Source organism: Antedon mediterranea, chromosome 4 (assembly GCF_964355755.1).
Source record: "Antedon mediterranea chromosome 4, ecAntMedi1.1, whole genome shotgun sequence".
Classification (NCBI taxonomy): Eukaryota; Metazoa; Echinodermata; class Crinoidea; order Comatulida; family Antedonidae; genus Antedon; species Antedon mediterranea.
Window position 1 is genome coordinate 6,777,013 of NC_092673.1, and position 15,394 is coordinate 6,792,406.

Here is a 15,394-nt window from a genome sequence, read left to right on the forward strand (position 1 = left end):
CCTTAACAAAAGTTCATAACTCCTTCGATAGTATACATTTTCCATGTGTATTAAAGGGTAGGTCCAGGTTTGAAATTCCTATTATTATTTTGAAATAAGCACCTTTTTGAAGAAAACAAGCGGTGCTACTGTACAGGACGTATTCGTAATATATTATTGCAAGGTTTTTATGCCTATATTTTAAAAATATTATACCCGGATCTATACTTTAATAGAATTTAAAAAAAACGAATAAAGTAGTCCGAAAGAGATGTAATGTATTCATTCTCAATTGAAAAAAAATCGGATTTGGAGATTAGGTTCTGGCCGGGTAACGCACTAATAGCTCCAGATTTAAAATTCTTATTATTTTGAAATAAGCCTCTTTTTGAAGAAAAAAAAAGTGGTGCTACTAGACTGCTAATATATTGCAAGGTTTTAAAGCCTATATTATAATATATTTTTTATACCTGGAGCTACCCTTTAATTACAGAATTTAAAATAAACAATTAAGTAGTCCGAAAGAGATGTATTTATTCATTCTCAATTTAAGAAATCGGATTATAGCACAGTGCAGCGCCTAAAAAAGGGCCGGCTGAGGTGGACCAGTAGGTGCAGTACACCGGGGTAACCCTCTATCATCCGAAAGATGCACCGGGTTCTTTACCGAAAACTCATGATTGGCCGTCTTTTTAAAAAATACTGCATTTAAGAACCAATAGTATACACATCAAAAACATGGAACTACACAGCAGTAAAAGTAGTTTTACGACACCAGAAAACCAGCCATATTGTAAATGAAAGCCCTTGAATTTCATGAAAAATACATGCGATATGTGTGTTATTTTTATCATCATCCCATCACTGTGTAAAATGTATACAGTAATTTAAAAATGCATAAATCGTTATGAAACACAGAATCTCTAAGCCTATAATAAAGAAATCTAGCATTTATTTTGTTACTTTTACCGATTATTTTGGATTATATTATTTATTGTATTTTTAGACGTTTGGCTTCTGATTTCCCCACGGATTAGTTGTGTTCAAGTACGATATTTTACAGGACTCTAGAGATTTAATATGCTATATTTACGTTATACCTTTTGATCGCGTCTGAATGTTTTGCTTAATGCGAATCACTATGTCGCTTTATTTCTGTACGCCCTTAATTATGGTATATCGATCTCTAGTAAATTACATAAAAATATAGGGCTGCAAAAGTGACAGTCAGGGTACTACACCAGCCCGAGTACGATCGAGAGCAGAGTACCAGATTTCAGAGCCGAAGCTATCCTCTATAGTCTTAGTTTAGTTTCAGATGCCATGTTTGTTTGCCGGGTAAACAGCAGTTGAAGTGTCAGACTGACCAATGATATGACAAAGGCAAAAGGAAATAAGCGTTATATTTTCTATACATTTCAACTGTATTTCAAATATTTCATTTTAAAGATGCATTGTTCCCCTGAATTTTTTTTTGGCTGAATATGCCATTTTAATGTCACGTAATAGTTATCCACTATGAACAAATATTGAATGGGAAAAAAAATGTATTTATCTGTAAAAAATAGTCAAATTGGCTGCCAGCCAATCGATTTTGGTTGAATTTTACCATTTGTTTTCATTTCATATGAGAAAACATTTGTTTCTCTTTTTTTACGGAAGAGTTAACTTTTTTTAAACTACAAAATAATCTATTCAAAGTCTGATTTAATTAATCTTCGTTTGTGTCTAGAAAACTCAGATCTAGAAAACTCAGATCTCAGACTTTTCTAGATCTAGAAAACTCAGATATCTGACTTTTCTAGATCTAGAAAACTCAGATATCAATATCTGGGGTTTCTAGTTCCAAAATGGAACTAGAAAACTCAGATCACCATATGATTGGTTGGTAGGTCATTTGGATCATTCCATTAGTAATCAGAAGGTAGGTCATTTGAAATACTAGAGTATATTATTGAAACTGGTTACTGTGTACGTTTTCTTACTTAACATGTAGAAGCGGCCGACGGCTTAAATAATAAAGAAAATACAGTGCACGTTACCGTTAAAATGTAGGCTTAAAAATTAGGTATGTACGAGTTGGTGTGGGTACGAGTTGGTTGAGGTACGAGTTAGCCAAGTTGGGAAAAGGTACGAGTTACGACCACTTCTAGCCTAGTACCGGGCCAGGCCTACTCTTGGCGATACATCGCGATAGCGCCCACACGTTGAGCCGTAAAATTGAGTTTGCAGGCTCGGCCTAAATACCAAGCCTACATTTTAAAAGGTGTATACTGTATTTCTTTATGATTTAACATAGGCCGGTACTAAGTTACAATAATAATTATTATTAGTAAGAAAACGTATAATACTGTAGTATTTCAAACAAGCTACGGTACCCTCTGATAATAATAGAACGATCCATTTGATGATCTGGGTTTTCTAGTTCCATTTTGGAACTAGAAAACTCAGATATTGATATCTGAGTTTTCTAGATCTAGAAAAGTCAGATATCTGAGTTTTCTAGATCTTAAAAAGTCAGATATATCTGAGATCTGAGTTTTCTAGATCTGAGTTTTCTAGACACCCCTTCGTTTTTCATGTTTTTAGTAGACAATGCATCTTTTGTCTGATTGAGACAAAAGTATGCATAGACCAGATCCCAATTAAAGAGATAATTAATATGAATACTGTTTTATAAATGTTATTTTTGGTGATGAAATGAAAGGAATAGGCCACACTTAAATAAGAAGAATTAGACTATAGGCCTAAAGGCATATAAACAATAATTATATGTAACATAAATTACAGACAAAATACAATATTTTTTCCTTAGTATAGCAAGTTCATCTGTTTACTATTTTCAATGACAGCTGTCCTTCCTTGACTCATAATGACTTGTTCAATAAAAAGGTGCATATGAAATTGATAGAAACCTATTTTGCATTATAATATATTTTGTATATATTTGATATTTTGAAATAGCATTTTGTAAAAATCTCTGTAATTCAAAACCGAACTAGTTTAAAGCTGAGTTACAAAAACATAAATAAACCACGTGATCTTATTCCGATTAATATATTATTTTACCATAACCTAGATCTTAAACTGTGATCTTCGGTTACTTGAGGAAATTCATATCACTTCAGAGGGTAGTATGCTATACATTCTGGGATGCCGGGTCACTTTTCTTTTCAATAGCAATTAAACCTAATATAAAATACAGTATCGCTTGAAAGTTGATGAATTAAGAGTTAAATGGCAGGCGTCTTGTATTGGTTAGAATAGTAATAAACATTTGTGAAGTTTGATTTTATACGCAAGTGATGTATAATAATTGGCAGATTTAGAAATAAAAGAACAATTAATAGAAACAATTGTGTGACGTAATAGACTCAGTTTGCACAATATTGGATCAGACATTTGATATAGGTACAACTAATCTATTTTAAAATATATAAATTTGTTTAGATTTACATACAAGACGCGTTTTTTATAAATGACTAATAAATTAAATAAATAAATAATAAACGAATTATCATAATATATACATACAGTATTAAAAAAAAAACAGGAATTAAAATTGAGAGTGTATCATATGCATTCAAGGCTAACGCTGGACCAAGACCCATATTTTGTAAGCTGTTACGTTATAAGGATAATCACAATAATATCTATAATATCTAATGTGGGTAAATAGCGTCTAAAAATGTTTATATTAGCCATGTAAGTAATGTGTATGTGCTGTGCTATAACATGTTGAAAAACGTTTCGCTCTCATTTTAGAGCACATTATAATAGTTATAAAAACCAAGAGATTCACGGTGAGCTAACTTTACCCAGAATATTATAAACATCGCCCTCAATTTACTAAAACTTTTTATAATGGAACATGACCACAACTTGACTATATTTGATTAAGTATTGATAAGAAATTTAATGACAGTACATGCTTAAAATCTGAATCCACGATAATGTGTGTGCTGCAATGTCATTTATAAAAACATGCTTATTATTGATACACACTCCCTGACTCAACGAAGAACACAGTGCAAACCGAAAAATCTGTATTGCGTCAATCTACGTGCTAACTCGAACGTTCCAGTTCAGTGAACATGTTGACAATGTGAATCCTACCATAATAGTACAATAACATTAATCAACAACAGTGTTAAGGAACACAGACCCTGTTATTGCAACATACTACATTGCCTCTTTCTATTCATTAATCCATGCTCTCTTACCGACATACTGAACACATAGCCACCCTAGCAAGATAGTAGACAACGTAGGGATCAAAACCTGTTTTTCCTGTGTCGCTATCAAAAGAAACAATAACAACAGAATTTCTACCTAAAGTATTGTCATCAATTAGGCCAAGACCTAAACTTAGGCCTATAATTTCTTCAGTTGCTATACGCTTGCATTGTCCCGTTTTGCTGACAAAAACGAACCACCAACCCCCAGTAAAAATCTAGGATGCAATCTTGCCTAGATCATGATTACATAAAACAATCTAGGTCAGCAATATTGAGTAACCTTTGCAAGCAATAAACCAGTAAAATAAAACATCTGGCAGGAAATGAAACATTTTAACATAATGCTGTTAGCAAAGAAGAGCTGGGTGAAATATCGAATACTACAGGCATGGTACAGGTGACCAATTAATTGAATGTTGATACTAATGCGGTACGCACGTAATGAGATTTAGGCGCGTTAGAAAAAAAAACAATTGGGGCAGATTGACTAAAAACAATAACATAAAAGAAAGGCCTTTTAAATGACACACAGATATCATCCCACAGACGTACACAACTTAAGTTGTAAAGCTGCACACCTACAATGTTCTTATTTAGCTAGGTATCATGCAATGTTGCCTATAATTATTATTTCTAACAGTAGAAATGATCGCAAGTTTAATCTACAGCAGTAACTTCACAAAGGTAGGCCTAAGATTCAGTTAAATGACCTTGCAAATAATTGAGCAACAACCACCAGTAATAATCAATTTTAAAGGCCTAACGCAATGATTTCGTAACAGTCAATAGATGTATAATGTTCTTGCAAGTTAACATGAAATTCAGTCACCATCATAATTCATAAAGATTATATTATTAGCAAAATTGAGGATTTAAAATGGCCAGCCTAAACTAACGTAAGGTAGAAAATATAATTACATCAGTCTTATGCCCTCAACGTTATAATACAATACAAGTTAAGCTTAAAAGTTAAAACGAAGGTAAGTAATGTTGACTTAATTGATTGACTTGAACTTTATTATCGCAGTTCATGATTAAGCAAATTGAAGTTGAACATAAAATATCGCATATAAAAAATACAAACATTGCTTTCAAATATTTGAAAATAACATGTGACCGACAAGGGTATACAAAAACAATGCACGGCAGAGAAACAACTGGCACACGTAGGCCTACTAGCAAGGCTCGTTTGATTGTCTTGCTCTGAGAGACATGGGATAAAAAGCATGCACTATCAAGAATAAAATTCATCAAAACTCCATCGATTATCTATTGAAAACTGAATATTTTGTGAGTTTTGATGGAAGTAACACTGAGACATCTTCAGCGGACACCCAGAGGCGACTTCTTCCTCTCATTGATACAATAATTACACTAGGCCTATACATTGATATAAACAACTTATAACTGCAGACAGTAATATTAGCATGAAATAGAAAGTTTTGGCTCGTATTACACGATCATTGAAACGAAATATACGTTTATGGATTTTGATGATCTTCTTTCGGTTGCATTCAGACTATTTTTGAATATACTTTTTAGTCACATTTCAGCATCAGTCGATTGGTTAATTACACTGACTCTATATAGAGTCATATAATCCAGTTTATTGATACATTCTATAGCACCATTGACAACGTAATCAAAGAAATCTATTATTTAAACACATTGACAATGACAAGATATTGTAATTTGTACTTTAAAAGGCAATTCTAATAATTAATGTAGACGCCTCATACGTATAATTAGAATCAGTGTATTTCAGAGACCGTATACCATCAATTCATCTTCCCTTTTTTCTTATTATATACGAACTTAAATGTTTAAGTAACATATTCTAAAAATAAAACTCTAATTTAGATTTACACGTTTATAGCAATTTCTTGCGAGCTGTAAGATGTACTGTAATGAGACAAATGTCTAGGGGTAAAATTGAAAAGAGGTGACTGAAGGAGTCATGCTTTAATCATCAACAGCTTCTAAAAAGAAATACATTTGTTTCATAGAAAAACAATTTTATTACGATTTAAACGCGTGTCCTACGTTTTTAAAAGCTGGAGACAATGCCTAGCTTTTACTTTCTCAATGTATCGAACTATTACAGGTAAATGGAGAAATAAAATAGGGAAATTCGCAGGCACAACTCTGCACCTAACATCCATTTATTTGCACCTTGATGATTGATTTTCCAAAAAGATGTATTAAAGACGATGTTACATAAAGAAGAGGGACCATTCTTTGAAACAAATTTGAAGGAGCAAGTTTTTTCTGATGTCCCGAGGAACTATCGGTATGTGTCTCGCCTTCTCCTTGTTGAGGGACTTTCGTCGATCTACGAAGTAGGACCTAAGTTACGTTAAGCACATGCGGAGACATATATTAGTATATAATTACGATACGATATTAAATACCATTTTAAGTCTATAGCCTAAATCTTTTAAAGTGCAGTTTCATCAACACTTTTACGCATGCGCATTTTAGGTCATAAATATCTAACATTTGCTGTAATAATATTATTTGATAAAAACGTATAACATCGTTGATTGTTCTTTCTTTATCCTTTTAAGCAACAACTAATAAACCGACAAAAAGACATGAGTGCTTTACTTAATCATATACCTGCCTAATTGATACAAATTATGCCGAAGATGATCAATTATTTAGCAGTAAATTGTGCAAAATTGAAATGGATTGCTTTCACCAGAAGATTTATGCAGCTTATAAAAACAACTCGTCGTTAATATTTCAGTCAGAGAGCTGCCGTACACTTGTTTCAATTGAGGCATTAATTGATTTTTTTATACGCCTACCTTCGCCTTTACATTTTGTTATTTAATAAAGGAAATGAAACGAATTGATTGGGATGGAAACGCTGAAATTTGCTGTGCCTTTAGCTATCATATCGCATTGCCGTTAGAGCGGTGCGTTAGTATGATACGCTATCATTATTATTGGCTTCTTCGAATACACCGATTGAATTTTACTAAAATACCGCGCGCGTTAGCCAATCAATGATTTAATATTCAGATGATTATGTTTTCAGATGGATGCATTTTTACGGGGAGTTCGTGGTGTCCAGAATAACATTTACTTTAAATGTATTTTACCGTGTCCACCTGTCCATCGTGTCCACCTGTCCATCGTGTCCCTTCGCTCATTATATTATATGTGTCTTCTGGGTGTTGTATGAAATTAAGATTCATATTAAAGTATTTCCTCAATTATTAATGCTTCGTTTCATTCTCAACATTCAAAACATTTTTCATTTGTGTTTTACTTTCCCGTAAATATTTCATCGATCGTTATACTTGTTTTTGTTTTAGTTTTATTTTATTGTGTTCGTTTTATCACAGTTCGCAAAATATACTTAACTTCCACGTGATATGAATTTAAGACGGCGTCATATCCTTTAAAAATGTTAGAGAAATTTAATGTGTCTGGTGTTTTTACTGCATCGAATATTGATATATAAACTGTGTGAAATGAAAGCAGAAACAACAGACATATTAGTAAGTATTCAGTAAGCAATAATATTGTGTTTGGTGGTATTTTTAACAGTTGAGATGCAAGAATTAGGCTATGGTTTTATTCAAAATGTGGGGATAGGGATGATTGAAGGAGACGAAAAGAATACGGGAGGAGCGGAGAGGAATGAGAATAAATAATAGGTCAATTGACCATTTAGAAGAAATCAGTCTTTCCATACCACTTGGGCGTCACAACAAAATGAATACAATAATAGTAATTGTTGTCGTGTAATCATTTACCGATTTGCCTTACCAAAGTACCGTAAAACTTCGAAAAGAAGCCCATGGGCTTAAACCTCGAAAAGAAGCCCACCTCGAAAAGAAGCCCCCCTCTACAGTTTGCAAAAGTACTCTCGAAAAGAAGCCCATCTCGAAATGAAGCCCCCTGGGCTTCTTTTCAAGATAGTATGGGCTTCATTTCGAGACAGACTACTCATACTGTATTGAGATGATGACGAAATTATTGTATTTGACGGTGAATCATAGGACTGTTTTTTTGCTTTGTTTTTTTAATTGGTACATTAAACATAATTTCATGGTTGAAAAAATGTCTCAAAAGTCACATTATTGTAGTAGAAATTCACAAAATTAACAGCATTCATTTCGAAAAGAATCCTCCCTCTACAGTTTGCAAAAGTACTCTAAAAAAGAAGCCCATCTCGAAAAGAAGACCATCCAAGAGCACTAAAAAAAGAAGAAGCCCATGGGCTTCTTTTCGAGGTTTTACGGTATGTAGGCTCAGAAGTTAAAGGCCTGCGTCTGGTCTGGTCCCATAACCGACTTTGGCTTTGTCCAAGGCCTGGGATTAGATAAGTTGATGTATAGGATTATGTTAAATAACAATATTGACAATATATCTGTCAGTGTGACATAACGAAGCACCTGAACGCGGTGTGATCCCAGAGATCTAACTTTTTACGGGGTCGTTATTATCGCAACCATCAAGCACTATTAGGCCTAAGATTATAAAAAGCAGGGAAGAGTGGCATTGCACTCTTCACTGTTAAAGAAGAAACTTACCTGTAGATCTTCGACTGTTCGTTGAGAATCACCTGTGTTAGACATATATAATCCCTTAGATAAACGAAACATGACTTCCTTCACTTTAGACCCCAAGAAAATGAGTACGGTTATGTTCTAGCGGTATGTCATAGTGTATAATTGTAATGCTAATTACTAACGGCTGAAACAAATATTCTCATTTAAATGTCAATACATTACAACGTTTGTAAAGATCCTATTAGAATACTTAAACAAAATAACGTGTTCGGCGTTTTCATTTTTGTGTAGATGTGAGTTGTCAAAGTAAGTTGGATATAGAAACTTTTTCATGGGTAGTTCAAACCTTAAATGGTAGGCCATACATCTAAATATAACAGCATTTAGGACTACTGTAGATCATAACTAATTTTAAAATGGGAACTTTCCATAGAAAGGACACATGGGTATATGGATGTGCAATGATGCATAAGGAACGAAGATCACTAAACAGATGCAATAATAAGATAACTAGGCCTAATGATAATAAAGTACAAAAGGGGAGAGGAGGGGGGGGGGCTTGAGGGTAGCCTTATGTTGGGGATGTTTTGCATATCACATCCACCAACATTTTACTATTATACAATGTTTGGGTTATTGTAGATAGGAATTTATTACGGCGTCACGTGGAGAAATGTTCGTCTATGTTTTCCCCCTCCCCACTAAAAGTGAGGACGGGGTAAATTTGTTTGCATTGTCCCATTGTCCCAAACACCACATATTGATGGTGGCCATTGCTGTTGTTGTTATTGAAGGACTCCTATCATTGTCTACTCTTAGAGAGTAACAATAGGTTACATCTTAACATCATCGCCATAATACAAAACATATCAGCCAAAAGTGCCAGTTTTGCTCATAAAATGTGTGACATCACCAACACAACGCTATGAATGATAAGTTAATTTCTAGACTATTAGCAGAAATGATATTCTTCGATGAATCTTTAATAATGCCAAACAAAAAATCCATTCACAAAGTGCCTATTAGAGTATTTGCTCAATTTCGTTTACAACAGCACTAATGCGACTAATAGCAAGCTCCTCATGATATTAATGATATCACGTTATTGAACACAATAAAAATAAAACAAGAACTCATAAAAAGCAATGCAACATATCGAAACGTTAGCGTGTTAACAGATATGGTTTTATTCACATCTAAATACTGCTTCGAATGAAACTGCAGCAGTATGTTGCTGCCACGATTGACTTGAACAGAATTCAATGAAATATCTGATTAGATTTTGCAAATGTTCTTTGAATTGCTAAATTCTTCGAGGAGCTAAATTTGTGAAATATGGCGAAACTTAATATCCATCCATTGCAAATTTGGTTGTGCGTGTACTTTACATTAAACTAAAAGCTTTTAAAGTTCGTCGTAATGAGAGCGCACTTAGCTAAATCGGCTTAAATCTATCTCAATTTTGCGTGTTACTTATATTACGTTCTATTTAGTAAATGGACTTCTGAAAAGGCCCTAAGTAACATGTAAGAGACTACGCCACGAATCTGCATTTAATAAGTGCGTACACACGCTCGGAAGGTCCGTCGATTAACGGTTAAATGGAAATTATAATCGATTTCTATAGAGCTGCAGTGAAATAACATCGTTATTAACGGGGGAAGAACTCAGTAGACGGTAACTTAACTTGACAGTATTATTCCATCGTATACACATTTTACATTAGTTCCATAGATTGACAAGAACAAAGTAAATCTGTTTCTATTCTTTGGAATAACCGGGTAATATAACAACGCATGTTTGTTTCAAAATACCATTGCTTTTAGAACATTAACTTTCATCCAATTCTCTGTACTGTATCTCCACGTATATAGAGTATAACATATGCATCATGTGTGACGCCTGTATAATAGGCCACAAGCCAAACAAAACATTAACCTTAACAATACAGGCGTCACATGTGATATATTATGTGACACTGTATAAATTTGTCTATGATGCATTATACATACAATACGGATAATCGGTTACTATATTTTGAATGAGGTGACGGATACGGTAAAAATCAATGAAAAAGACACAATGTCAGCTTTGAGCTTGATATCCATGTTACAGCGTTTTATACTTACATAAGCGAAGTACAACCAACAAATATTATAACAGTACCACGTTTCTACAAGCGGTAATATGTGGCACGATGAAAATGATATCTTTATAAGGGACCATGTCAAAATTAATCTACCGCAGTCACTGCAGTAACTCAATGTTGCTTACTCTTTAGCCTGCTTATGCAAACAATATAGAATAATTTTGACATGATCCCTAAATATAATTTAAAATAAAACATATTAGGCCTAGCATAACAAAATAATTAAACTCAAATAACGGTAAATAGTAATTATAATATAATTATTTAAATACTACAATCTAGTATTATAATCTGTAAATTTAACAATAAAACTATAATAAGTAATAATCGTTATTTCAATAATAATAATTAAAAACATTTATTGTAATATACTCTTTTAAAATGAACAAAAACAATATAAATTGTAAAATCTGACAAAAATCGAACTAATTTTAAAACTGAAATAACATGAGCAAACGAGCATTCTCTTATTATGTACAAAGCTAGAATATTTTCTATTTACAGCGGGCATTTACAAAGTTTTACATTAATTGGCATAAAATGCACATTTTATTTACACAGGTAAGCCGTCTGCTACTAATGCGCAGTCGCAGAAAGACAGTCAACAGTTAAGCATAACAAGGGGAACTGGGGCATTGTTTTTAAACTGTCTTTATTTCATCCCAGACACAACTTCAATTGTTTTAATTACTCGACTCGATATTAAAATATTCTTCTTATTATTGTTCATGCTTTGAGACATCCGCCCTCTCCCGGTTATGGAGTAAGGAAATACAGTGACCTGGTAATCTTGAAAAATCTCAAAATACAACAATTACAGTTCATAATGAGCGCATAATATGATTATGTTGTGCGGTGTCATCCCCTTGTCAGTGGTAAAAATAAATGTATCAAACACGGTTTACGTATTCAAAAATGTCCACATGTTGTTCTTGAAAAGCGACGTATACACAATCAAACAAACAAACTTTGGGGTCAAAGCATTGGATCCCGAAAAGGTTAAGTAAATTTGACTTTGTTGATCCCAACTAGCAAACAATTTAGCATTTCTGTACAATAAAATGTTTACACGATTTAAACATGGCTGGCAGCTTGAAAATTAGACAAATTCTGTTTCAAGAAAGTTAAAACTATCTTCCAAAAATGTTCGAAGATGTAAACAGTTAAACTGCAGCCAAAGTAGCCGATGAAACCCGTCCCTTTCAAACGTGTACTCTCTTCAACATACCTGAAAGATTAAAGATATGATGCATTCATTATTTATGCAAAGTTGGTGTATATATTTCAAAATGAAGACAGGAATAATTTGTATTAGCTCTCTGTCATGTTCTCCCTTACGGTTCACTCTTCCACCAAAAACAACATTACAACTCAAGGCTCCTAGCTTTCCGTGACACGGATGCACCAATGATGTAAAATGTTGTAAGTCTAACTGGAGATCAAACCTGGACCAAAAAAGTTAAATGTGGAGAAAATAATTTTCATTGTTTTTTATTTTTATCTATTTAACTTTGTTTCACGAGGGCAGCTCTAACAGTTGTACTACAGTAGCCTACAGCTAACTTGAAGAGGCCATCTCAAAAACACTAAAAACTTGTACTAAATGCCGACATTCTAACATCAAGTTAACAGTAGATAAGTTAAAATTCATACAACAATTTATAAATGTTAACATCATTAAAATATAACCCTTTAAAATTCCAAAATAAATATAAAATAAACGAAACGAGACAGAACTCATTCAACAAATATAAAAAATTCATAAAAAAAAAATACATTTACAGTTCTACAGTAAAACTTTATTTAATTAATCCGCTGCTTTCAACTTCGATAAATATCGGAAGGCTATCCTGAAATTTAGGCCACTAAAAGGTAGACGGTACACTTGCACGTGGGGTTTCGAACATTTACCAGCCCCGAATTTCACAAACATTCTAAAAAGTGCTACAACAGGTTAATAGAACGATTGAATGGAATTGTTATCGTGCAGTAGAAGTAATATCGAACCGGAACGTCATGTGATACAAACTTAACCAATCAGAGGAAGGATACACCCAGGAGGCGTGTTAAAATAAAAATAAACGCTGATACTACAGCTTTAATAGTTTCAACATATTAATATGAAGATTTTGATTTTCAAGAGTTAGTATATCACTATCCGAATGTAAGTACTGTATATTATTTTGATAAAGATTTGTTACAGTAGTAATGACTAATAAAACATGTTTACTCAAAAAAGTCTTTGAGTACCACGAGATGGTATATCGTAAAAGATTTTATGATAAAAATATAACCCCACACTCATAGAACCAACAGTAGTTTCATATCAACCATCAATACAAACTATTTATTGTTTATGTCAAATTAATGAAAACGAACCGAGGGATAAGAGACAGATTTGAGATAAATGGACTGGAATTGAGAAAGAAGTTGAATGAACGGTCACAGAATAACAAATTTAAAACTCGCAAAGAAAGCAAATGAACACAGAGAATGTAATATAACACGAGATTTACATCTCAAATCAATGCTTTTTAAACACATCTTCGGCAGAATAATTGTGTATGCATTTTATCCAAATGTCCATCCGACTAATTTATCTCTGTCCGTTAAATCTACTCGCAATCAATTTGGAGTTTCGTTTTGAATTATAGCTCAGATAGCTACAGTTGACTCATTAAAGAAAACATAGGCGATTGCTGACGAGCGCATGATCAGAAAAAGCAGACGACAAAACTAAACTAAAACGGTCGTACATAAACATTGCCGGTCGTGGGTATCATTTGTTACAGTTTATTATTGGTCGTGTCATATCTATATCAATCATGTCATATCTGTATCGGTCTTGCCATATTATTGAAGAGTCGTGTCTACCTGTATCGTCCGTCATACCACTTTTGGTCGTTTTATACCTGTATCGGTCATTTTAAACCTATATCGTTTAGGTCGTACCTGATCTGCCGAATCTGCATCGGCCATGTCATATCTGTTGTTGTTGTTGTTGTTGTTGTTGTTGGTCGGTCGCTTTATACAATCATCGGTTGCGAAATAATCTGCATTAATATGACGCGGCTTGTCATTTCAGTGATAATAATTAACCACGTGATGCCGGTAGCTCGGTCAACTTTTTGTACAATTGTCTGCATTTTTTTAATTTCTTGCTTGAGTGATGCGTTCTAATCAATTCTGATTAACGCCATGATTGCCGACGTAAACTTAAAATTCTACATTAGAGGGGTTAGGAGCAATAATTGACTTATTTGTTGCATCAACACAATTCGTAGAAATTAATATTACTGCAGTGGATAAAAAGTAATGTTGTTTAGATTATACATTTGTATATCACAGACATTCTATCATCTAAGATATATATTCTCTAATTAATAACGTGCAATGTTTCAATCAGCGACAGCGGCGTATAAACGTCGTACCTCTATTGTCAGCGTGGACGCGCGCGTACAATGACGTGTCCACTGACGAAAGTGACGACGTACCATTATTATTAGTGTGGACGCGCGCGTACAATTGACGTGTCCACTGACGAAGGTCACGACACAGGCCCACAGCTATAGCTTAAAGTATTGTTTCCCGATAGAAATAGTTGAAATTGTATAATATAACTAACATTTTAATAATGTTAAAATTGTGTTAGTTATATTATTATAATTAATTATAAATTACATTAATTAAAATGTTTACTCCTATAAACGTAATGTGAACATCATAGATTGGATTAAATATTTTGACATAATGTCGTCATTTGAATGATTGAATATGCAACGTTTTCTAATTTGTGAATGTTTTCGTAAGCGTTAGTCAACAGAATTCAATTAGAGGCAGAATGTCAGACAGTGTTTGTTTTAATTATTGAAAGAATAAATCTAACACTACAACAATCAATAAAAATATTTGTTGTTTTTATAGGATCAGCAATACACACACACGTTCTCAGTATATAATTTGTCCAGTATTATATGCAAATTATATATTATAGAGTCACATGCACCACATGTGACTCCTGTCTTAGGCCATAAGCATAATACACAAGTGACATGTAATGCAGAATTTGCCTACTGGACATTAATAATGCCACCTCTGGAAAAACTCGTAGAGAGAATCGGGCGTTGTGTACGCGCTCGTATATCTTTGTCACATCTGTCATTATTAAATAAATAAAAAAAACTTTAATATGGAAAGGATATCAACTATTCTTGGTGAAAGTGTGATTTTACCGAGTAAAACCCACATTGCTCACAGTTCTTCTTAAAACAGAACGTGGTACGCCTCCTGTCAAATTAAAAGTCAATTCTTAGGCCTACAGAGTGACGTCGAATAGATTGGCATGCAGCTTTCTACACGTCCGTACGCTCAAAACTCAAACTAATTGCCACAGTAATCAAATATTTATAACATCGTGTTAAATAACATATACGAGAGTTTGTTAATATATCTTCTCCGATATCGCATCGTTGCTAACTCATTAAAACTAACTCTCTATTGTT

General features: G+C 33.5%; 1 protein-coding gene across 2 annotated transcripts in view; it reads right to left on the minus strand.

Annotated features, from left to right (window-relative positions):
* Positions 1-9,740: 9,740 nt before the first annotated feature.
* LOC140046503 (LIM domain transcription factor LMO4-like) overlaps positions 9,741-15,394 on the minus strand; it is a 50,170-nt gene continuing 44,516 nt past the window's right edge. For both annotated transcript variants that reach the window (XM_072091163.1, XM_072091162.1), the window contains one exon: positions 9,741-12,120. In XM_072091163.1, the coding sequence (XP_071947264.1) occupies positions 12,112-12,120 (9 nt within the window). In that variant the 3' untranslated portion in view covers positions 9,741-12,111. The remainder of the gene's footprint in view (positions 12,121-15,394) is intronic.